General features: G+C 36.6%; 2 protein-coding genes across 2 annotated transcripts in view; one reads left to right on the plus strand and one right to left on the minus strand.

Moving 5' to 3' along the window:
• The first annotated feature begins 1,887 nt into the window (after positions 1-1,887).
• On the plus strand, positions 1,888-19,828 carry KPNA5 (karyopherin subunit alpha 5). The gene is made up of 13 exons (XM_005418443.3): positions 1,888-2,016; positions 4,290-4,391; positions 4,475-4,574; positions 5,336-5,430; positions 6,208-6,339; positions 6,607-6,695; positions 7,853-7,952; positions 9,465-9,628; positions 10,672-10,750; positions 11,723-11,848; positions 12,703-12,830; positions 14,458-14,636; positions 16,191-19,828. Exons 1-13 carry the CDS (start codon positions 1,888-1,890, stop codon positions 16,376-16,378), a joined length of 1,611 nt encoding a protein of 536 aa, XP_005418500.1. The 3' UTR covers positions 16,379-19,828.
• The window catches only part of FAM162B (family with sequence similarity 162 member B), a 6,913-nt gene continuing 796 nt past the window's right edge, over positions 17,961-24,077 (minus strand). The window contains exons 2-5 of the mRNA XM_014312049.2: positions 23,879-24,066; positions 23,677-23,788; positions 20,587-20,695; positions 17,961-20,392 (exon numbers count right to left, since the gene is read on the minus strand). Coding sequence (XP_014167524.1) covers positions 20,294-20,392; positions 20,587-20,695; positions 23,677-23,788; positions 23,879-24,066 — 508 coding nt within the window. The 3' untranslated portion in view covers positions 17,961-20,293. The remainder of the gene's footprint in view (positions 20,393-20,586; positions 20,696-23,676; positions 23,789-23,878; positions 24,067-24,077) is intronic.

The raw sequence follows: 24,077 nt of genomic DNA on the forward strand, positions 1-24,077 counted from the left end.
TCTGCCGTCCTCCCCCTTCCCTGCCTTGCTGCTGGCGGAGGGGGCCTTCCTCCCCTTCTGCTGGGGACGTGATGAAGAGTGTCGCTCCTCGCTGTGTGCAGCCGAGCTGGCTGGGTGGGTGGGTGAGTGTCCGGCCTGTCGGGCTGACAGGTCAGTCGGTCCTGGCGGTCTCGGGCTGGGCCGGTGCGAAGCCTGTGGGCAGCGTCCAGCCGGAGAGGGGGCGGAGGGACAGCGAACCGCCGTGTTTAGTGAGCCTTCGGTAGACAAGGAGGGGGAAAAAAAAAAAAGTAGTATGATAGGTGTTAGACTATGCACAACAAGTGGGTGCAGTGCAGGATGTGGTGGGTGGAGGGATTTAATGTTAAAGCGGGTGTAGTTTTGTAGCACAGAAGTGCAGGCTTGCTTGGATCTAGATGCAGACGGTGTGAAGCTAGGGACTGCCAGTCTTCTTGTCCTTATGATGTCTATATTCAAAGCCTTGTGGTGGGATGGAAGCTATACATTTCTTAGTTTTTCTTTTCAAACCAGTTTCGATGGGACCTTCCTTCCAGTTGGCCCTTTAACTTTTCAGAGAGGTGATGACTGGGTTACTTTGAACGTGCATTTCTCTTGTTCAGTCCATTTCTCGGCCTGACAGTTTCACTGGCACAACTAAACTAGCAAGGCATGAATGATTAAGCAAGGGATGGTGTTCTAGGACTAGATAATCCAGTGGCATTGTTGGGAAAATAAAGTTACATGACTGTTGCTAGAAATTTGCCTTAGACAGTGGCACACTTAGCCTTGTTGTGCAGAGATGTCGGTAGTTTACTTAGGCTCTTGTGAAGCAGATACTTGGGTGAAACAGGCTGCCAAGTCCTTGCAGTGGTGCCTTGATGTCAGCCTAAGTTCTGCAGTCTGTTTTCCTCTCATGGCTTGTGTCATGGTCCTTGGTACTGCTGATAAGAAAAAAACAAACAAAACCCCAAAACAAATTGTCTCAGCATGGAAATTGCCAGAGAATTGTGCATAGCTCAGGAGCTGTAGTTTACATGTTTTCTCCTTGTAGAATTCCAGAGGAGTGATAGTTTGTGTAGAGTCTTGTTTTTATGAGTTGTTTCTCAGATGAAGGCTTCACTGCTAGCTTTATAAAAAGGCACCGTGCTATTAACAACCTTTTCCACTCCGTTTGATCGTGCTGGTGACAGAATCGTGAACTATCACTTTTATCTTTCCACAGCTGATATGCCTGAAATGACAGTCAGATTCTAATCTACTAGATCCATTAAAAGAACTGGTAATTGGAGTGAGACAATAATTTTTTTAGTTTAAATGAAAAAGAGTATGCTTGTCTGTGTACTACTGACCTTTAAATTACTTTCCTGCACACAGTTTAGAAGGAAAAGCATAGCCCTTAGTTTCTGTTATGTCTGTGAGATAGTGAAAGTAAAGAAACAATGCCATAAAGTATTAAATGAAGCAGTAATTACTGCAGATTTTCTACTTCGGTTTGTGTTTATTTGTAGTACATTCAGTGTCATCTTTATGAGAGGAGGAAGGAAATTTTTTTGCTTGCTTGCTGACAGAATCAAAATTTAGCAGCATAATGTCTTTTTAGCAGCTTTTTGGTGTTCAATTGGCTTGTAAGATGCCAGTTTATTTTTACATTAGCCTGTGCCCTTTAATGCTGTATCTGATTATTGAGATGAACTGTAGTTTAATCTGCAGTTTGCAAATGCCTATCTAGGCATAAGTTTTCTGTGATTTCTGCATTAAAGATTTTTGTTGATGAACTCGATATTGCAAACAGATGCAGGAATATATAGCGGCTGCTGTAGATATTTTCATTGTCCAAGAGATGGCAGGTGTGACCTTTTGGAGTAACTTTGTATTTTTTCAACAGACAACATGGCAAGCCCAGGTAAAGATAACTTCAGAATGAAAAGCTACAAGAATAATGCACTTAATCCCCAAGAAATGCGCAGGAGAAGAGAGGAGGAAGGAATCCAGCTTCGGAAACAGAAAAGAGAAGAGCAGGTAAGCATCTTGGGGAGCTGTTCACTGTTCAGTGCCTGTGGAGCTATATTCAGGGGTCTGAAAGGACTTGAGCAGACTCATCCTCTGGAGTGGAATCCAGGAGTGCCAGGTTGAATGTCTGTTTTGTTTGCATTTGTGGAAAGCACCAGGCACCTCTCAGCAGAATAATAAAAAGATGAATAGAAGCCCTTTTAAGTTACTAGGGCACACAGAGGAGAGAGCTGTGACTTTTAACATCAGTCCATAGTCTAGGTTTATGCATGTGAGACTAGACTGAAACAACAGTCATATTTCCAGTAAGAATTTGAAACCTTGCATTCTCTGCTAGAGCTGGGGTCAAATTTGGTGTGTGAAGGGAGAGGATTATTTTCATCTTTGATACCATGCTTCAAATTGCCTAAGAGGTCTTCTACACCAACTTAATAAAGTGGCTACCAGTTAGTGTCTCTGAACTATTATACAAACATTTGTTCTCATTGAATTTTTAGTGATCAGAGTACATGGAACATTGTATTGTTTAATAGTTTGTCATAGTTCCTCCTCACAGAATGTTTTGTAGTTTCTTGCCAGGAAGGTAAGGAAGGTAGTTTGTTTTTCTGTTTGGTCTAAAGTGGATGGCTGTCTCCCACAACCTGGAGAGTGTCCCAGGCTCTGATCTGCAGTCTGCTATGAGGTGGAATGTTTGCTCTTCTACTGGGAAAGTGGTGCATGGAAAAATAATTTCAATTATTTGGGCCAGAAGGGTAAGAGTCAGAAGTGGTGTGGTACTGGAGCACTTATCTCTGAATGGGTAACGCATTGCAGTTCCTGCCGAAAGTTTTGTTTACATATTTTGTAGTAAATGCTCCCTAGATAAATTATGAAAAGATGAAAATAATGGGTGTTTCCCCTCCCATGCTGATTGTTGTAACCACGAGACTACTGTTATGGTCTGCTTGATCTTAGTTTGTTGGACTGGTATTGTTCAGCTCTTCCTGACCTGAGAATGAGTTTATGCAGGGAGATGAGACTGCTTGTGCTTCAGAAGAAATTGTGACTGGTAGAAAGACCAAGCAAGTTTATACTTTTCAACCAAGAACTTCTGTGTCCTTGTTGAGCATTGAGAAAGAATGGCTGGTCTTCCAAAAGTGGAATATTGTTTCTTGTTCTTTTGTGGGTTTAAATGGAATTAAGCCGAATTTGCACTTAGTATTCTGTAGTTGCATTGTGTCCAGAATCACACCCAACCCATAAGTGCATCAAACAGGGGAGAGAATACTTAGTTTAGGTTCCTGTTGAAATAGAGCTGGATATAAACATGGAGTTGTTCTGCAGTATTGGACATGTAGAACAGCAGAAACCTAGGTCTGTAGACACCTAGAGGGACGAAATGTCAGGATTTGTAGGTGGTTTCATTATTATGCTTACAGGTAAAATCTTAGTCAATGGGCTGAGAGCCTATAATTTCTTTCTAAAGGTAGAAATATAAATATTCTTAAATTTGTTGGTTACACTTGTTGTAAGTGTAGTACTGGAATAAAGATAAAAATTTAGGTTTGGTTTCTAGAAGAGAGCAGGTCAATGTGAATGTTTGGCTTATATGCCAGCAAATGAAGAGGCACTCATTGCATATATTTTATTAAATACTATAGTGCTGGTATGTATTCTGAGCATAGGCAGTGTGTGCAGCTAATTATAAAGCAATTTTTGGACATAGCGAATGTTTAATGTTGCATGGTTTAGAAGTTCACCTTGAAGCTACACTATTTTTTTCTCTTCCATGTGAAAATTATGTTTCTAGTTTAATCTTTCCTCAGCTGGGCATAAAGTACAGGTGCTGCTTAGTAGTCTTCTGTAGAAGGGAGGAATGCAGTGTGCTGAAACACAAACATTGCCTCTGTGTTGGTGATTTTAGCCTATAAACTAAGAAAGGGGAAAGTAGCTTGTAGAATACTATTTCTTGTTTAAAATGCATGGTAATTATAAGGGATAAAAGACTAAAAGCAAAAAGATCTGTATCTTCTTTTTCTTGTGGAAAAAATTATGGATCTTTATAACTAGTAAGAATCTATTCTGAATGTCTATTTGAAGCGTTGCTGTGCAATTTCTCAAAATACAGATATGATAATTTTTCTCCTTTATGTTATCTAAACTTTTGTATAAAATTTCCCTTGCGTGGGTGAATAGGTAAAATTATTTGACTGGTATTGGTGAAAGCATTTCTTCAAGTGTGTGTCATCTGTACCCACACTTTGGTTACTCCTAACATCTCCCAAAATGTCCCCTTTGTTCAGCTGTTTAAACGCAGAAACGTGTCTCTCCCGGGAAACGAAGAATCCATGGTGGAAAGCCCAATTCAGGATCCCGATGTCAGCTCTACTGTTCCAATTCCAGAGGTAAATACTTCAGAGTGTGTTTAGAATGTTATCTATTAATGTGCATAGTACTACACTATAAGAAATCTTCCTTGCATTTTTAGGAAGAAGTTATTACTGTAGATATGGTACAGATGATTTTTTCAGATGATCCTGATCAGCAACTCACAGCAACTCAGAAATTCAGAAAATTGCTCTCTAAAGGTAGGTAAACATTGCCTGTTTTTTCTAGTTGCTTCCTTCTGTGTTATTATGAATTATACTTAGAGTCAGTTAACATTTACTTACGTTTTATTTTGAAATACATCTTGCAGAAATTTGTAGTTCTGTTTATAAACTGTGCCGAATCTCTTCTGACCTAATGGCTAAATACAGAAATCTTCATTAGTTCAATGTTAAGTCTTTTGAAGTAAAAAACAAGGATGTTTTTGATTGAGGTGTCCAGGACAGTAACTAACTGCGCACTAACATACTTAGAATAGTTGTTGCAGTGATTCAGCTTCTCGCTCCCATTCTTTCCTCAAGGGGAAGAAAAATTGCATGGCTGGCAAAGAAGAGTTGTAACTTGTTTTTGTTGGGGCTGTAAAACATGCAATCTTAAGGTGATGCTGGTATGTTTACAGCATGATAGGTAAGGGTATGCTTGGTCTTTTAAAATAGCATCCAGTAACCATAATTGCTCTGCCACCAACCTGAGCTGTTGGTGGAAGAAACAGTGTTTTGTGATGTTACTAACATGCAAATGGTAATAGTATGTGTTACTGTTATTATATGTAGCAGGGTGTTTACTACATTGTACCACTTCATAGAGAAGATCCTGCAAGTGAAAAGTTCGTAACTCCTTTTGGAAAGAAAAGGATTGAATGAAATTATAAGATCTACAAATCATATTCATGGTTTTTGTCATATTGAAAAAGGAATTTATTTGGTCTTTTAACACAAATATGTTTGTTTTTATTCCCTAGAGCCTAATCCACCTATAGATGAAGTCATTCAAAAACCGGGAGTAGTACAGAGATTTGTGAAATTTCTAGAGAGGAGTGAAAATTACACTCTACAAGTGAGTTCAGCTTGTACTGATTGGGGGTTTCAAATGGGATTAGAAACCATCCAAAAGAGCTTTGGAAGGCACATGTTGTTTTGTTTGATGGGGGTTTTGAGTAACCAAATATAATTATTTTTCACCACTGAATGAACATATTCATACTGAATATGTTTTCATTACTGCTGCTAAAAATGTGACTTGACTTTGTGAATTCCATAGTAGTCTTTAGGGTCATGTATTCAGCTGGACAAAAACTTGGGTGTTGAAAGCAAAAGGTGTTCAAGAGGATTTACAGAGTGGTATATCGAGATTATCAGCAACGATGTGTGAGCCGAATCTGTCTTACTAAGTGTTGAAATACAGGAAACTGACAGCCTTGTTTGAAATCCTTTTAGAAAATCTTTGAGAAAATATCTAATTAATGGTAGGAGTAAATAATTCTGTCTACTCCTCTGTGGGAATAGCACTTAGGCCTTGTGGACATTTGTTCTAGAAGAATTAACTTAATATTGAGTAAACAAAAGGTATCTGTACTGGTTAATAGTGACTCAAAATTTTTCTTAATTCTGTAAGCCAAAACCTAAAAATAATGTAGTTACTGGAAGTTCTTACTAAATAGAGATTTTGTCAATGCCAGTTTTTTTATTGTGTAGAGTACTATAACTGCATGTCAGTGGAAAGGAAAAAAACTTGGAAAATGAATCTCTGAAACTCCTATGTCAAACTTCATGTCATGATATTAAGTTTTATTGCTGAGTGGTTTAACATGGCTATGTTTGTGTTCGTCAACAGTTTGAAGCAGCTTGGGCTTTGACAAACATAGCGTCTGGAACTTTCTTACACACCAAAGTTGTAATTGAAACTGGAGCTGTTCCCATTTTTATTAAGTTGCTTAGTTCAGAACATGAAGATGTACAGGAGCAGGTAACTGTCTTCTTGAGGGGTTTTATAACTACTTAAAATTCAGTTATGAGTGTCTCTTTTGGGGTGTGTGGGGTTACAAAGGCTTTGACCCCCATTTGCCTACAAGCTAGTTGATCTGCCTGCAGGAAGATAAAAATTTACTGTCACAATTTTTTACCATTGTGGATTTTTTTCTATTCTGTAATATTTGCTGTAAAACGTATAGAATATCTGTAAAAGTTGATTTGCAAGTGTGTATAAATTCACTTGGATGCTTTCCTTTTTAAGGCAGTATGGGCTCTTGGGAACATTGCTGGTGATAATGCAGAATGCAGAGACTTTGTTTTGAACTGTGGAATATTGCCACCTCTCTTAGAGTAAGTATTGTAAACTAATACTATAATATATTGTATGTGTATAGATAAATAAAAACTTCAGCTTAGAATTTACTTGAAAAGAATGTAAGTTTTTTGTCTAAATTGAGAATCATAACAATATAATAAGCAATTTAATGTTTTGGTTTACATGAGCTTCATGCATATCTTTAATTAATTAGTTCACGACTGGAAGTTTTTCTATGTTTGCAAAAGGAGGGAAGTGTTACTTCACAGGTATGAAGTTTCTGTATTGTGCCAACTCTGTGTTGTCAGATTTCTGAATGTATGGGGTGCAAGACATAATTTGATTCCCTCTTGTACGTTTCCATCTGCCTAGGCAATGGGCTGTTTTCTCCATTTTTATTCAGTATCTCCAAGCTCTAGTCTTCCTATTTATCTATTTGCTTGCTGAGATGAGCTGACAGAGTAGTTCTTACATGAGCTGTGTTCCACAAGAAGATTTATCTTCACTAGGAATATCATTCCAGCATTTACTATGTGCTTACCATTGTATTTTTATCACAGGGAAAAATTTGCACAAGACAAACGTTACTCAGTTTATTACCACTTAAAGTAATAAAATGAAACCTTTGTAAAATAGCTTAAAATAGTAGGGGAGAACATGATTATCTTCACCAAGGGCTTAAAGAATTAACATTTTAGACATTTTGTTATGTACCTGATTTTTCAGGTGTTGAATCTTTCATGTTCTATTTGGCAAAAGCAGAAGTAATGTGTTAATTTTTTTACAAGAACTTCCAGGTTTCGACTTTTTATGGAAGTTTTTTATTATTATTAATTGCATTTTCTGAATGAAAACATCGAAGTTCATTCCATGCAGGGTTGCATCTCCTAGCCCCTCCTAAAGACCCTCAGAAAGGTTTAGTTGAATGATTTTTCATATAAGCAGTTGCTTGCTTTATATGCATGTACTTGATTTGGGAATGAGACCTCCCAAAATTATGCAAAATAATCTCAGATTCAGTTGATTTTAATGAAATAGTTGCAGCATGTAAGATATGAAGATAAATAAATTTAAACTAGTGATCAATAATAGAATTTCTCTTCCTTATGTGATGGTCCTTTGTTAACAATAGCCAGAAAATTAACTAAATTTTAATAAAAAATTACTTTTTTCTTATTGTTGTCTCTCACAGATTGTTAACAAATTCAAATCGTCTTACAACAACTAGAAATGCAGTCTGGGCACTCTCAAATCTTTGTAGAGGAAAGAACCCACCTCCAGACTTCAGTAAGGTATAATAAAGTAGAAATCAGAAAGCTAAAGAATATCTATGTTTTTAATGTCATCACACAGTCTTGCCCATCTGTTGTATCTGTGAAAAATCATCTACTTTGGCACTGATCAGCAATAAAATCATATCACTTAAAAACTTGAGGCTATAATCTGGTGCAAATAGTCATACACTGGTGTGAAGTGATGGACAGATTATACATTCAGCACTAAACCATGTGGGACTGTATTTTCTCCAGAACTGTTGTAGAGAATGTGAGTTATAGTTGAAGCTTCCTCAATTTTTTTTTTGTTCTATGATTGTGAGTGCATGCTGCATGAATAAAATTTTGAGTTTCCTGCTGTCAGATGCAGTTAAATCAGACTATGATGTCAGAGAGAGCCTACATGCTCTCCCTTTTTTTTTCTTCTCTCTAGTATGTGGCTGTAAAGACTATAGAGACTAGTAGGAGTTTTAGCTTCTTTTCATTATGAAATTAATTTTTGATAAGGCTAATGACTTTTAAAAAGATTAACACTGGATATTCTGGTAGAAGAGACTGAGTTTAAACTATCGTTAAAATTAATCTGAAGAGAGTTTTACCTCATGAGTTAGTAATTACTAACTAGTAGTTATTGCTGCTTAATTATTCTTCAAGAAATATTAAAAAAAAAGGGGGGGATTTCTGATATCTGTTAATTGATCATCTCACAATGATTCTACCTAACCTATATCCTTTACTAGTGTTTTGTTCTGGTAGTGAAAAAACAAGATTTTTTGCTGTTTGAATACAAAACCTCACAGGAGAAGGATGCCGTGTAGGCAGCTGCTAATAAGACTAAGTCCTCTGCTTTTTGCCCTTTGCAATAGCAGCAGTTGGACACATAATAGAGACTGAATTTGCATAACCCATGTAAGGTAAAGAATCAAGTTCTACGAAGAATATGAAAGTCCCAGGCTGTACAGCAGACACCTGTCAGGTTCCAAATGGTGCTAAGATGGTCTAGTTCATTTGGCTCTGTGCAGAAGTTACAGAGATGAAGGCCAGAGGGTACAGTGGCAGTGAGAACTGAAATGAGACATTGTTTCTTTCACTGGTTCAGTGAATGTTGGGTGCTGCGTGAGTTACTCTAGGTTGGTTATTACAAATAACTGCCAGTATTCCTGCAAAGCCAGCAAAACAAAAAAAAATAAACCCCAAACTTTTGTTACTTAGAGATTTTGCTCCCTGAATGATTAAAAAAGCATCAGCAATTCCTGTAAAAGCAGATGGTTTTTTACTTAAGCTGAACAATTATATACTTAATGCAGTATCTCTCAATCAATAGGTTGTGAATCAGAATTTATCCAGTTTGCTGGTTTGAATTGGATATCTGGTTTAATCAGGAAGTGTTCCACCTGGGTCCTCATTCATTAATGACCTTATGTACCTGAGCAGTAAATAGTTTTGCACATTTATGCCTTTGCAGAGTGTTCTCTGAAACTTGAAAAGTATGGAACACCTAATTTCATGCAATATTTTTCTTTAACCTAGGTTGCTCCTTGCTTAAATGTTTTATCAAGACTGTTGTTTAGCAGTGACCCGGATGTATTAGCAGATGCTTGCTGGGCCCTCTCTTACCTTTCAGATGGTCCCAATGATAAAATTCAGGCTGTTATTGATTCTGGAGTCTGTCGAAGATTGGTAGAGCTGCTTATGTAAGTCTTCTTCTCACCAAATAAATATCTTATAGTACTGTTAATGTTAAAATTAAGCTATGTTTTCTCACCTGATGTCTTAATTTACTTTTATGAAAAGTGATGAACATGAATTCAGTCTGAAGTCTTTTAAGCTGCTTGCTAGCTTGCTCAGCTCCTGCAATTATTCCTGACATTGACAGTGAAAAAAGTTTTCTCCCAAGTATTTCCTTAAATTCCTTAAAATTTAATGTAGGAATTTATATACATGAAGAAGTAGGAGGGCAAAGACTGGCGACCAATGTTGAATTGCAAATTAATTTTTTTTAATTTCACTGTTGTACTTTCCTTTCTAGGACATATAATTGCTTTACAGACAGTTCTTAGACTCAATGAAGTCCAGAGGCTGGTTAGAGCCATTTTTAAACTGTTCCAGTTTGTTTGGGTTGGTTCATTATTTTCCTGGAAAGGGAGACTAAATCCCTGTGTTCACGTGGGACTGCAGAGTAGATCTGGGATAGTAGTTCCCAGCACAGATAGCTCAGCACACTTCCCCATGAAAAGCTCGTTTCAATAGCTATCAGGACAGGGAAGAGTGCTTTCTCTTCCATAGAAGCTCTAGGACAACTGTAATTTCCTTCCCACACACATCAGGCAGCTGAATATGGACTTCATGTGCTGGCTTCTAGGATTGACTCACAAAAGGGGTAATTTTGCTTACAAAACATACTAAACTTTAGTATACACCTCATAACAGCCCCTCTGTTTCTGTGGCTATTGAATGACACATGTTCCAGTATCGTATTTAATAATACTTGAGCTGGGTGAAATGGATCTGCTGAGCAGATTGCTCTGAGTTGTGTTGTTCCATAGAGGTGCTCAGTCTTTGAATCAGCAATTCAGTTGTGGGGTTGTAGTAGTCAAATTTGGCTAAACAGGGAAAGTGCAATTAGTGTTTTTGATAACTAAATACTTAGCATCTGAAGTAAACCCTTGTTTGCTGAAAATGCAAAATTATTGTTTTAACACTTGGTAATATCAAGCAATATAATATTTCTCTCCAGGCATAATGATTACAAGGTGGTATCCCCTGCATTAAGAGCTGTTGGAAATATTGTTACTGGGGATGATATCCAAACACAGGTAAGACTAGTTGATTTGAGAAAAATTATTTGGCAAGACAGAATTTTGTGAAAACTTTAACAAAATACATGTCCAGTACAGGTATCTGCATATGTCACTGAAAGAGGCTTTCTAGAAACCTGTATTGTTGAATTGACAGTTTAGGCTCCTATTTTAACCATCAAGTTAGTGCAAGAATGAACATTTTTTTACAGCATTGTATGTAGTGGATTGCTTTGTTTCTGTATGGTACTTTGACTGTTGCTTTTTTTGGTTTTTAGATTTTTTTCCCTTCCTTTCAGGGGGCTCAGTTACTTATTATGGTTCCCCTTCTTCAAATCTTAAAGGCAGTCAAGGTTTTCACTTCTAAGCCATGCTTATACTTAATTTGTCCTTGGGTTTGTATGTGATAGTCTTACTGATGTAATTTATTCTAAAGATCTATTTTATTAATTTTAGGCAATGGCATTGATTTTGAAGTAATGCAGGAAATAGGAAGACAGGTCCTACTTTAAAAATAATTCTCTCTAAAAGGCTGACAGTACTCCAGTAAACAGAACATAAGGAAAAATGTTACCTGCATAATTTGTGAGCGCTAGAGAAAAGGATTTTGCTAAGGAATTAAATGAAAAACCTTATCTCTTAAAAAATTAACAAATAACTATACAAATGAGGTGTGCAGTTGTCAATCATTTTGTCTTGCTCATATTTTAGCCTTAAGCAGCCTTACTTAGTTTTGCTATTGTCAGTCTTTTGGTCTGAACTTAATTGAAGGTAGATTCCCTCAAATTGCTGGATTGTCTGATCACACAATACAGCATTAAACACTAATTTTGCAGGGTATGGCACTTCGTGTAATATAAATGTGTTGCAAAGATCTTTTGAAGTCCTCTGTAAAATGCTTTTATATTTATATATATATATATATATATATGCATATTGCACAAGGCTGTATATAGTACAACCCAGTTTTCACTTTTTAATTTATTTTAGGTGATTCTAAACTGCTCTGCATTACCATGTCTCTTGCACTTGCTTAGTAGTCCCAAGGAATCCATCAGAAAAGAAGCATGCTGGACTGTTTCTAATATAACTGCAGGAAACAGAGCTCAGATTCAGGTAAAGCCTGGAAATTTGTTACTTGGTTGGTTTTGTTTTCATTTTACTACTTTACTTGATTTTCCTTCACAAGATGTAAATGGATACTGCACTGGCTCTCTATTATTTGTTTTAGTCCTAACTGTCTGTAATTTTACCTAACCTAAATGGTTTCTTCTAAACTTTGAGATATTTTTAAAATAGAAATAGCTGTCACAATTTCAACTACAAATTTGTCCAGTGAAAAGTGAACTAGTTTATAAATGGTGAATATTTTGCTTGGATGACAGCTTGACATGATGTCATCAACACTGAGTTGTATTGTTGTGGAAACTACTGCATCCTGGATTTTGTTCCAGGTGACTGGAGCTATCTGAAAGAAGGTTCTGATCAATAAAAATGAGAATCCTGAATCAGAACACGTATTCCAAAATTATTTTTTCCCCTTCTGCTTCAATCAGAGACGAAGATGTTACTTCCTGATGTAACTTAAAACATGTAATAAAGTCTCCAATTACAGACATAGTCTCTCAATGGAGTCCACAGGACCTCAGTAAAATGGAAAATTTTGTTCCGAGGCTTGATCTTCAGTTCAAAAACTCAGGATGTGTTGTATGATTTTTAAATGGGCCAATCCAGTAAGCTGGGCTCTGCCCACCAGAAACAGAGAAATAAAAAACCAAGGTTTTCTGATGGCCACTGCAGTGCAATGTTGGAATAGTTCTGAATTTCACTTTAGCATTTTTGGTATGTATCATCTAAACAAAATATTCTTTGCTTTAATATCAGCAGGCATCACTAATTCTTGTAGTTAAAGCTATAAGCGTTCTGAAATCTTTATAATGGTTGTAAAATGTTACAATTTCATCTATTAGTCTGTTATAGATGCAAATATTTTTCCAATATTGATTGAAATCCTTCAAAAAGCTGAATTTCGCACCAGAAAAGAAGCAGCATGGGCCATAACTAATGCAACGTCAGGAGGAACCCCTGAACAGATCAGGTAAGTTTGTGTGTTACTGTTTTCTCTGCCTAAGGATCTTCTACAGGGCATTTGGATTTCTGCATTTGAATCTTGGCAGATTCAAGTCAAGCAACAAAATCCTGAACATAGCCTCATTTCCTTGAAACTCTGTACAGAGGCTAAGTGTAGAAATTCAGAAAAATCAAAGTACATGCAACAAACTTAATAAATAATTTGTACTTTTTTCAGGGATGTTGCACCTAAAGCTTTCACAGGCTTATCTTCTGCAGCTGATATTACATTGTCAAATACAATTGAACAGCTGATGAACAGTTTGTGTTTGAAAATGGAAAACTGGGGGGGTTCTTTAGAAAACTTGTACAGTGGGATTGTATATTTGGGGACAGACTTCAGGGATTTTAGTGCTTTCTTCATGTGTTTTAACTTCACTATCACCATTATTTGAAAGCAGATACCTAAACTTGCTCAGAACTGAGTTTGATTAAACTTTTACTATCAGTAGCTATTTATATGCTACAAAGATAGAATTGCTAGAATAAAATACTCTAGTTTCTCTGAATACTGTAGAATAATGATCACTTTGAATCAGTAGCTGATAATTTGATTTAAAAGTTACTGTATTATTTGAAAGCCAGAACTGAAAGTGATGTGATAACTTTTCCAGCATATTTGGGAGATTGGTTGCAAGAAGTATGTTCTTATTTATAATGTAACTAATCCTGATTTTCTTAAACCACTTAGTGTTATCAGAGGGATAACAGAGATAACAAAGGAAATTGTCTTGTTTTTTTGAATTTCTTTTAATTGCTTGTGTAATGTAACATTTCAAAATCTAACATTTTAAAAGTAAATTTTAATTCAGGATCTTCAAATAGTAGATGTGCATATAATACCATAACAATGGCTCTTCATCAAAAATACATTTATATTATTGGTGTAATGAAGTTTTAGTCCTCCTAATGTCCTTAGGGTACTACTGCCTAACAGCAGGATAGTTTTAAACCACTGAATTAGACTGTATTTAGGCAAATGTTGCTGTCATAATTTTACTTACATGCTAGAAGCAGTGACACAGGTTGACTTGGGAAAGTTCATACACAATTTTTTTTCAAAATTGTGAAAAAGAGTGGGATACTCAGCATCCCAGTATTTTTGTCTTTGTATTTACAGTTACATCCTTTTCTTTATAGTAGGTGATGCTAAAATCTTAATGGACTGCTAGTGTGAACTGTGTTAGCACAGAACAGTGCTCAGTGTTCTTACATATATCTAATGTGTTTACTTGATATTTTTACCACTAGGAAATTTCAACGGCCTGAGAAAAGAACTTCCTGATAAATTTTTTTCTTTTATATTCAATTAAACCCCGCTGAAGATTGTAGTAAAAAGAATTTTAGAAGACTACAGATTTCACACTTCTATTAGGAATACACATGTTCATTTTGTTTTATTAAGAAAAATTGTAATATTTATTTCATTTTGGGCTATATTTCTCTTTGTATTGTTGCATGTTTTAGAAATTCTGTTGTTACAGCCCCTTTTTTTAGCAAAAGTAAGTATTAATAGCAGTAGACTGGTATGTCAGAATAAATGTTCTGGATTATCAGTTCTTTTCCCCTTCCTCTGTTTTGTTTCTGTTATAAAGGTATTTGGTAGCACTAGGTTGTACCAAGCCTCTTTGTGACCTCCTGACTGTAATGGATTCAAAAATAGTACAGGTGGCTTTAAATGGACTTGAAAATATTCTGCGTCTTGGAGAACAAGAGTCAAAGCAAAATGGAATCGGCGTTAATCCTTACTGTGCCCTAATAGAGGAAGCCTATGGTAAGAATACACTTCTTGTAAAACCACATACCTGAACTTCCTTATTCCAGGCTGTAAAAACAAAACCACTGTGAGTCATTTTGAAATTTGCTGGTAAGTTTTAATACAAGAATTATTCCAAGCAGAAGTAAACATAAAGTATCACAAAGTAAGTAATGTAACATTTAGGGGAAAGTGGTTAAATGCAGAAAATATCTGGGTGTTTGTCTGCGGTCAGTTTAAATGTCCCTCTAGAGAAGCATTCTCAGAAGGGTTTAACCCAGGTGTCCCAGTCTATTGGAACCATGCTTTTATCAGCCATTCCTAAATACAGTTTTTAATACATAGTCCTGCCTGCTACAGTTTCATTACCAACAGGGATGTAAGATAAGGGTTTATTTAATTGATACTAAAGTTGGATTACTTTTTAATATAGTAAATATCAGTAACAGCAAAATGAACTTCAGGTCATAAAACACTTACTTTACTTTTGCAAGTATTTTGTTTAGTATCTTATAAAAGTTTTTGAACTAAACCTCTATATAAAGGCATTCTAATTTGTGGAATCTCATGACTGGATTCTTTTACAATTGGCTTATAATGAAACTGGTATTCTTTTTGGAGAATTGCCTTTTTTATAGCTCTGACAAAACAAAATTGTCAGACATTTGAATTTCAGAAACTGCTAGTAACTAATAGAACTGTAGTTCTAACTGACCACATTGTATCTGACTAGGTGGTACTAACTTTTCTGTAAAGCAGTCTTTACATCTGAATTCCTTGTTACAGAGTTCACTTTTTTAAATCAAATGCATGCTTGAAGAACCTAGCAATTTAATGCATAAGAGGAGTAAGTACTGAAGACTTTAATGGAATTTATTGTATTACAGATTTTCTGTCCATTCATAATTTTAAATATTGACTCTCTAGGTTCTCTTCTTTTCTTTAGCACTTAAGCATAGGCTGCTGAAGCTGTAGAGTATAAGTTCAAGTAAGGAAAACAGCTGATTATATCACCATCACTGCTTTGGCCTCTGCAGTCACCAGAAGGGTTCATTTGAGCTCTTTCTAATCCAACCTAAGTGGAAACTACATTACCTTAAAAAGTTAAACAGAAATTTTATATTAACCTAACTGACTGCCTAGCCCTACCTCTGCTCCTTTGGCTGAATTATGTCCTCTACTTGCAAAATTATAAGCTTTCCAAAAGGTAGTATCTTTAAATCTTACAATTAAATTAAAAAAAAAAAATACCAGACTGTGCCTAGTACGGCTCCATGAGTGGAGATAGAATTTAGAGTTTGGGAAGACTTAAGAGTAGAAGAAGAGAAATTGGGATATTAGTTTAATTGAAATGCTTCTAGCTTAGTTTTAAAATGAGTTTGGACAGCAGAAAATGAAGACTAGAAATACATGGGTTAGGAAATTAAGAACCCGTGATATCAAATTAATTGAGGCGACTTGATGTTGCATCTTTTGTCTTAAGAAGTACTGTTATACTTTAAACTGTTTCCATTTGAATTCATCATTTATATAAACAACTATATTTTTGAAAATTTTCTATTTTGAATTTAGGACTTGATAAAATTGAATTTCTTCAGAGGCATGAAAACCAAGAGATCTACCAAAAGGCTTTTGAACTCATAGAACATTATTTTGGTGTCGAAGAAGAGGACTCTAGTATTGCACCTCAGGTGGATGAAAGTCAGCAGCAGTTTGTGTTTCAACAGCAGGAGGCTCCAATGGAGGGGTTTCAGCTCTAAACTACTGAAGTGAATATAAGCATAAAATTTAAACACTTGTATGGTTTGGGTTTTCTTTTTCTCAGAGGTCTTTTCTTTATGGCCAAAGTTAGAGGAAAAGCTGAATATGTTTTACAGAAATAGATGAAGAAACAGCTCATGCACTTTTATATATTGTGTTACAGACAACTGTTCTGTGTTTTGTATTTGTGTTCTTCATTATCTCTTATGTACAGAAAAAAAACTGTGAGTAATCATGTCTAAAAGCATTAAATGTGATTTAACAAGAACTGTTTAGCTAAGACTTGGTAGGATTTTAGGTAGTAGTTCTGAATTTTTCATGTAGTCTCAAACTTCATATCAGCAATACAGTTACTGACAGTTGAATTTTTGGCAGTAGGCTTGACTTGCCCAGTCTCTATCAAATCTACCTCTTGTATTGAAGCAGAAACATTGCTTCAGAACTAAGGCATGAAATAAAGATGAGCTTGTAAGAAGCTGAATTGGAATGTGAAAAATATTTATTTAAATTGTGAAACTTTTATGCATTACTTACTTTACAACACACTGTTGGAATTTATTTATAAAATGTATTTAAAGACATAATAGATATACATATATAATGCTAATTACCTAATAGAATATTGAATATATGAAAAAGTTCTTCCTGAATTATGTGGGAAGAGGACTATTTCACAGGTTTTCAAATTGGAATCAGCAGAGACCTTGCTGGTCATTAGATGTTGGCTCTGTAATGAAAGCTGCTAAATGGCATTACAAGTCAGCCACAACTGCAGTACTTTGCAGTGGAAGCAGCCGCTGCAGTTACCACAAGAAAGCTGCACTTAGGACTGACAGAAGGGTGCACCAATCACCAAGCTGATGTTTTACAGCTGTCTTCTGTCAAGATGTGGTAACACCACTTTAGTTTGAGAAACATTGCAATGTTTGCCTTTTAGTACAATAGCTTCTTTAAAATTTAGACAGTCAGTGTTGTTTTTTGACCAAGTATGCTACTGCCACTTGAATTGTTCCTTAGGTTAATGAATTTGGTTTGCTTTTGGTAAGACAATAGAAATACTGCAGTGAAATATGAATAGTGAATCACACCAGTTGAAGGAAAAGTTTGTTGTACTGTAAATAGCATTAAGTATGTGGACACCAAAACTAACTAGAAGTTACTGTCATCTAAATATTTAGGTTCTACAATATACAGTGTTTGCTGTTAAACACTAAAAGATACAGAATTATAATATTTACGTTAACAGTTTTGAGTACAGGAAAATGTATGCTCTGCTTTGACTTGCCTATAAGTAGTGTTTCTGGTGTATTAGTAGTATATCTCATTTGGAGAAATTAATACTTCGGATTAACTCTGAAGTATTGCTATTTTTTATTACCTGTAATTAATATATTAACATCAAATTCCTGGGTTAAGTGAAATCTGTGACATATGAGAGCATTTCATGCTTCATAAAAGGCTGCAATTCTAACTTCAAAACACTTACCCATGGCACTGTGCTTGTCACTAAATAATATTTTAATGCACTGAAAAATACAGGTTAAAGATGGTATCATTTACAGTACCATTTTATATTTAGAATTTTTTTTACATGCAAGTTAAGATTCTAAGATGTTTCACTTTGATGTTACAGCAATATATTCTATATTGTAATTGAATGTGGGACTTGAAGTGGATTTTCTAAATTAATGGTCAGTTTTGACTAAGATATAACTGCGAGGGAAGCAACCTCCCTTAGAAGTCTTTTTAGTGGAAAATAGAAGTGTAAGAAGTGTATATAGGAGTGCTGTTACTTTATGAACTCTGAATAATGAGATATTTTAGCAAATGACACTTTAAACCTAGATTTGTACAGCATACAACAGTTTTGAATAGTGTGATAATATTGAATACAGCTGCCAAATTTTCATATAATGTTAGGTAATTGTACTTACGCCCTTTTTACTCTTACAGTTTTAGGTTTTCATATACCGACCCTCATTCTTTCCCATGATCTCCCCACTGCCCATCTATCAAAGAACAGGGTAACAATCATGGAAATCTACCAAGGTTACTAGCAAATGCTGAATTTCAGTGTTCTAGTGTAAGAGAAATATTCAGGTAACAGGGTATTCCTTTGTTTCTAACAACCTTGTTTTGATAACAACCAGCTGTGCCTCCTTTTTATTTGGACAACCCTGTAAAACTACATTTATAAGCCTCTCTTATTTAAACCAAATCTCAATTATGAAAATCTTAATTGAAAGACTTGAAAATTAAGAAAAGAGGGGAGATTTAAAGTGTTATATTTGTTTTGAAAGAATGTCTTCAGTTGTGTGGATATATTATTCTATCTTGTGGACGGTTAGTGACTGCACTTTACACATTTAGACAAACTATATTTCATGCCTCAGTTAAATGGAACAGTTTGAAAGGGAACTAAAATTGATGGACTTAGGATGATGAAAGTCTTTATTTAAACTCAACATTTGGTTTACCCTGATAGTGTTAAAAAATAATAATGAAAATTGTTTAAAGGATGGTCTCTCCTATTTTATCACTGGGTTTATGTCATGCTTTGTTAGAAGCACATAAATGAACAAAATAAAACCAGAGATTATGACTTAAGGTCAGCTCTGGTGTACTCATTTACAGGTAGGAGCATGATTATGATGATGCCTAAAGAGATGAAACTAGTATGGAGAGAGAAACAAAACTGTGATATGAAAATCTCTTTAAGTTTGGCATTTTATATGCAATCTGAAGTGCCCCATCAAAGTCTTTTTAAAAATACAAGGGTTTGGGTTTAATTAAAAGGGTACCATTTGTTCTGCTTAAATACTAACTAACTAATCTATGCAACTATGCAGAGCATAAGATTTTTTTTATTAGTTCCCTACTCTTGTTACACTGAATCATATCTAATTTTTTCATCATTGCACTTTTGTCTGAGGATTGGTTCATACAGCTTTTTAATTTTCTAGTATTTGCTTTACACACTGTTCGTAGCAGCAATCAGAAAATAGTAATAATGTTGGCACAGAAATGTTTGCTGTAGAGCAAGTTTGCAACTGGAAACTATTTATTGTTGGGCCTGTCTTTAAAAATATAGTAAAGATGCACTATTGTCTTTCCTTCATGGTTAATTCTCAGTAGGTTTGAATTTATTAAATTGTACAGCTGAGAATTTTTGTAATAAGTCTGCAAATTGATACGTGGACTTAAACTGTGACCTCAAGATTTCACTGAAATCTGGAATGAAAAATTCTAGTTACTTATGGCACAATGTCTTACATGTATAATGTGGGAAATCTAAATTATCTGTATTAACTTCAGACAGTAATAGTGCATCTTTAAGTCCAGGCCAAAGGCCCATTACTGTAACAGAACACATATAAGTAGTATGCAATATTATGGAATGTTAAATCTCCAAATACCATACAGAAACCAATAAAACCTATTTTACAGATGTTTACTGTATTTATTTAATGATTCAGTAAGTGTTGCTGCTTAAAGCTAAAAATGCAAATACCATTTTGAATACAGCATTGATGCCAATGAGTTCCAAGTGGCAATTTGTGCACTGAAAAACTGTGCACTGTCACCAGACAGAAAACTTCTTGGGTGTAAAAATGTTGTGATTATCTAAGCAAAGGTACCTGACATTCTTAGGAAACTACCTCATCCCCTTTAAAACTAATTACTGCTTTTAATAATATGCAGAACATTCTAAATAGCTTTAATTATATGCAACAAGTATCCTGAATATCTTCCTAATGAAAGAGCCATTCCCATTCTTTTTGTGATGCTGTAGCTGCCCTTACTGGCTCTAGGGTGTGCATACTACAGTTGTCCATTTAGGGGTCAAACTCACTAATTGCTCTCAGCAGCAGTTAATTTTGCTCTTCCAAGGACATTCAGCATTTCAGACGAAGTTACTTGGTCTTTGCCTCCGCGGCCAGCGCAGCCTCCTCCCGCCACTTGGCCTTCTTTGCCAAGTTCAGGCTCGTTAAGGACTCGTGACGTGCAGCAGCCTGAGGAAGTAACAGTGTATGAGTAAGGGTGCACCCAGGGAAAGCTGCCCAGCCTCAGGAATGGGCAACAGCCGCTTAGGGGTGGTGGGGGTGACAGAGACTACATTAGCTAAAGCTTGGGCAGCTCTCAGCTGCTGCTCTTGGTTTTCACAGAATTCCATTATTTTCAAGTACGCTACATGGTCATACCTCACCTTCTTAGCTGAAGCAATCACAGCAAAGCAGGCAATAATTGAGAGCCCAATCATGATGTAACAGGCTTTCACTCGAGCTTTGTTTCTTGCTTTGTCTAGCATCTCTGGCCTGCAATTAAAGTAGTTGAATTGAGTCATTAAAAAAGGCAAAGTATCTCTTCAAAGCGTTGCAGACATAACATCACAATTAAAAAGTAAATATAGAATTAGCTTCTGAAACAAGCATCTTCAGCTTGCTGCGGTTAGTTATGTATCAGCAATTTTCTGATCCTAATCCATTTGCCATGGAAAAGCAACATTTAGTGGATTTAGACTATTTTGGAGTTTAAGCTGGGAATAAATTGCTCAGGCAATAAATATTTGCATTTCAATGCCTGGGGTTTCTGGCTACACTAGAAATCATACCTTAAACTCTAAACATAGTGAAAATTGAGTGGGGTTATCTGTTTAAAACAGATGGAGATGTATATGTCATGTCAGACGGAGTAAAAGCAAGTTGCTTTTATTCAAAGTTAGCTTCAGAAATCAATTACTGCTTTATCTAACCTGTTCAGATGCTGTTCTGTAGGCTAAGGACTTTACATCCTTGGATTGTTGATTAAAGCAGAGTTTGTAGTACTATGAGTTTTAAGAGATTTTAGCTCTTTATTAAAGCAGCAGCCTGTCAGAAAGTGGGCAGCTGATGTCAGCCACCTCGCTATTTCAGGAAGGCACACCTAAACAAGGACAATCTACAGGATTGTTTTTGCTGGTCATCAAAGGCAACAATAGTGAAAACTGCTGTCCTCTGTTTGGCAGTAATCGGTGCAAAGGAGGCATTTTACATCCCAGCAATCTGCTTTGGTATAGCTCCCATTTCCACCCTCCTCTCTTCTGAGCCAGCAGCGTGGCCCTGGGAACCAGCAGTACAGGAAATCATGAAAATTGTCCCAAAACATTCAGCGAAGTTTTTCCAAGTGAAACATTATACTTGGGAGTACAGTTTTTAATATATTCATAATGATACTGGCTGTGCCCCAATTCATAATTCATAATTCATCATGGAAATGCTTTTTAAATATATATAGATAGATATTTGTAAGATATAAGTATGTGTTTTATACATATGTATAAACTCAGAATTATATGTGTAAAAAGAATAATTGCATAAAGAATTGATTTTGTGTTCTATGTAAACTTGGAGTAATGCTCTCTTTCCTTCAAAAAACCTTTAGATTTACTTTAAAGAGTAATGTGGTGGGATCGGGCAGAGCTGGGGATTTGACAGTGCCCATGAAAGCCTGCACCAAGGCTGAGGGCTGCAATGCTTTGCTCTGAGGTTTGTTGTGGTGGAAGAGGAGAGGTCCCATGGGTGGCAGTGCTGAACCAGCCCCTCCTTGCCAGCTCACACAGGAGGAGCACATTGAGCACACTCTGTTTCTTGCAGTGGCTAACAATACCTGCAGTTCTAAGGAGCTGCTTCTGGTTTGTACAATGATAAGAATCGTCTTCAAAACAAACTGCACATCAGACTGGCACGTAGGATCATTAATCCAATAACCCATTTGTGGCAACAAAAGCTAAACCGTAAATGTTATTAGTCCGATGTATTAGCCTAATTATATTTCACAGTGCACTAATTGAAACTCCTCTGAGGCAGATTTTCACTTTCTCCCTGCTTTCTGCATCTGCTTTAAGGAAAACAGACAATGTTCTTCCCTAATTGCGTATTAGGGTCTTTGCTATTCAGTCCTTAATCAAGACTCCAGGCAAACCTCTGCTGAAGTGAGCAACAGCTGGGGTTTAAAAAAAAAACAAAAACAAAGAAACCACAACAGCCTTGAAAAAACCCTGCAGATTTGTTTCACAGCACAAACAATCTTCAGCAGTTAGGTTGTGTTCACAGGTAGCAACACTTTGCAGTTCTTCGTTTGACGAATTAAAACAGTGCCACAGTTCACCCTCAATTACTAACAATCAACTGCTTCTAGTATATTACTATTTACAGTACAGTATAGTGTGGTATAGTCTTACAGTTCTAAAAATACTTTGCTTACCCAGAAAGCACAGTGGTGACACTCACCTGCCAGGCCAGAAAGGAGTGATTTTTGTGCATGTGTCTGTATGACTGACAAATGCCATGTCTTTATAAACATCTCCTGACAACCTAAATAGCATTTACAGCTCCTGAGACGTCTGAACCTTCCTGTAGAGGAAGATGGTGAAACTAACAGCACAAGATAGGCTAAACTGTCCAGAAAGCCACTGTCCAGCTCAGCAAACTCCAATGAAACTGTCAGGAACCAGCAAAAATAGGCAGAGGATGTACCTGTTTCTTTACACAGCTCTGCACACTGTTTATTCTCAATGTATGATCCAAGGCAGGGACATACTGTGATGATAAAAAGTAGTGTCCTGGAGAGATGTCTAACACGCTATCTAACATCCTAAGAAAAGGGAGCCTTAAACATTAGAGGGGTTTCAGGTGTTTAGCATCTGACTCCCTTAGGCTTTGCTAATTTTCATCAAGTCAGAGAACTGCAGAGTCTGTGTGGTTTGGGTGGGAAGGGACCTTCAAATCCATTCCATCCATCCCATCCCATCCCCAGGGACACCTTCCACTCTCCCAGGCTGCTCCACATGGAGATTTGTTTATCGGCTTCTTCTCTCATTACTTCCTTCCCTATTTTTCCTCAAATTCTATAATAAAAAATAATTTATTGTATGTAGTCATTCAGTGACAGCTCCCTTAGAACAGTTAATGCGAACTATAAACAAAACATATTGTTTACCAATAACATCCTTCTCTGATTGCACGTTAGGACTAAGCAAAACAAACAAGCCAGTACATAAATGTAACCAAGGCTGTCTACTCAGATGGATCCGTTCTCAATCCCAGGCTCTAGGGACTCCAGCAAGGAACATTTTCTCATCTTAACCTCTAACCAGGACAGGAAATTCTTGGCCCTCTAATTTGTTTCCAAGTCTCAGCATTGTAAAACCGATCGTTTTAACTCTGTGGAAAAGCTTTAAATTTTCCACAGAATCAGGATCACACCACTGCTTTCCCTTCATCTCCATGTTACCCTTGGACAAGGCCAGTGCACTTACGGGATCCTCAGAGGAATCTCTTCTTCTGTCTTGAAACGTCCAGTCCAGAGGAGGATTTTTTTGTCAAACTTCGAAGGTTTGCAACTTGCAACCACCCTGTGAGCCTGCTCAGCTTAAAGAGTAAGAAAAAACCCCACTTTGTAAACCGTGCGCTAAGAGAGAATTATGACTGACAGTAAAGTGTAGAAGGGAAAAACCCTACCAATTTTGGTCGTTGGAAGGGTAAGGTAGGGATTAGATCTCCGGGTTTCGGCTACGCAGAGTCGCCTCTGCGCCGTCTCTAGAATATCCCCGCACGCATCGAGTTTTTCTGCGGGTCTGATTCGACCTCCCCCCCGCCCGCGGCTGTGGCTACCCAAGCGAGCAGGAGAACGCTCGGGACCACCCGAGCTGCGGTGCCC

Source organism: Geospiza fortis, unplaced genomic scaffold, assembly GCF_000277835.1.
Source record: "Geospiza fortis unplaced genomic scaffold, GeoFor_1.0 scaffold98, whole genome shotgun sequence".
Taxonomy (NCBI): Eukaryota; Metazoa; Chordata; class Aves; order Passeriformes; family Thraupidae; genus Geospiza; species Geospiza fortis.

What these genes read in the sequence shown, in the direction of transcription:
- KPNA5 (XM_005418443.3), top strand. Translation starts at nt 1,888, where the DNA reads ATGGCAAGCCCAGGTAAAGATAACTTCAGAATGAAAAGCTACAAGAAT. An exon ending in ATGAAGATGTACAGGAGCAG is followed by an intron (nt 6,340 to 6,606) that starts GTAACTGTCTTC and finishes TTCCTTTTTAAG; the next exon opens with GCAGTATGGGCTCTTGGGAA. An exon ending in AGATTGGTAGAGCTGCTTAT is followed by an intron (nt 9,629 to 10,671) that starts GTAAGTCTTCTT and finishes ATTTCTCTCCAG; the next exon opens with GCATAATGATTACAAGGTGG.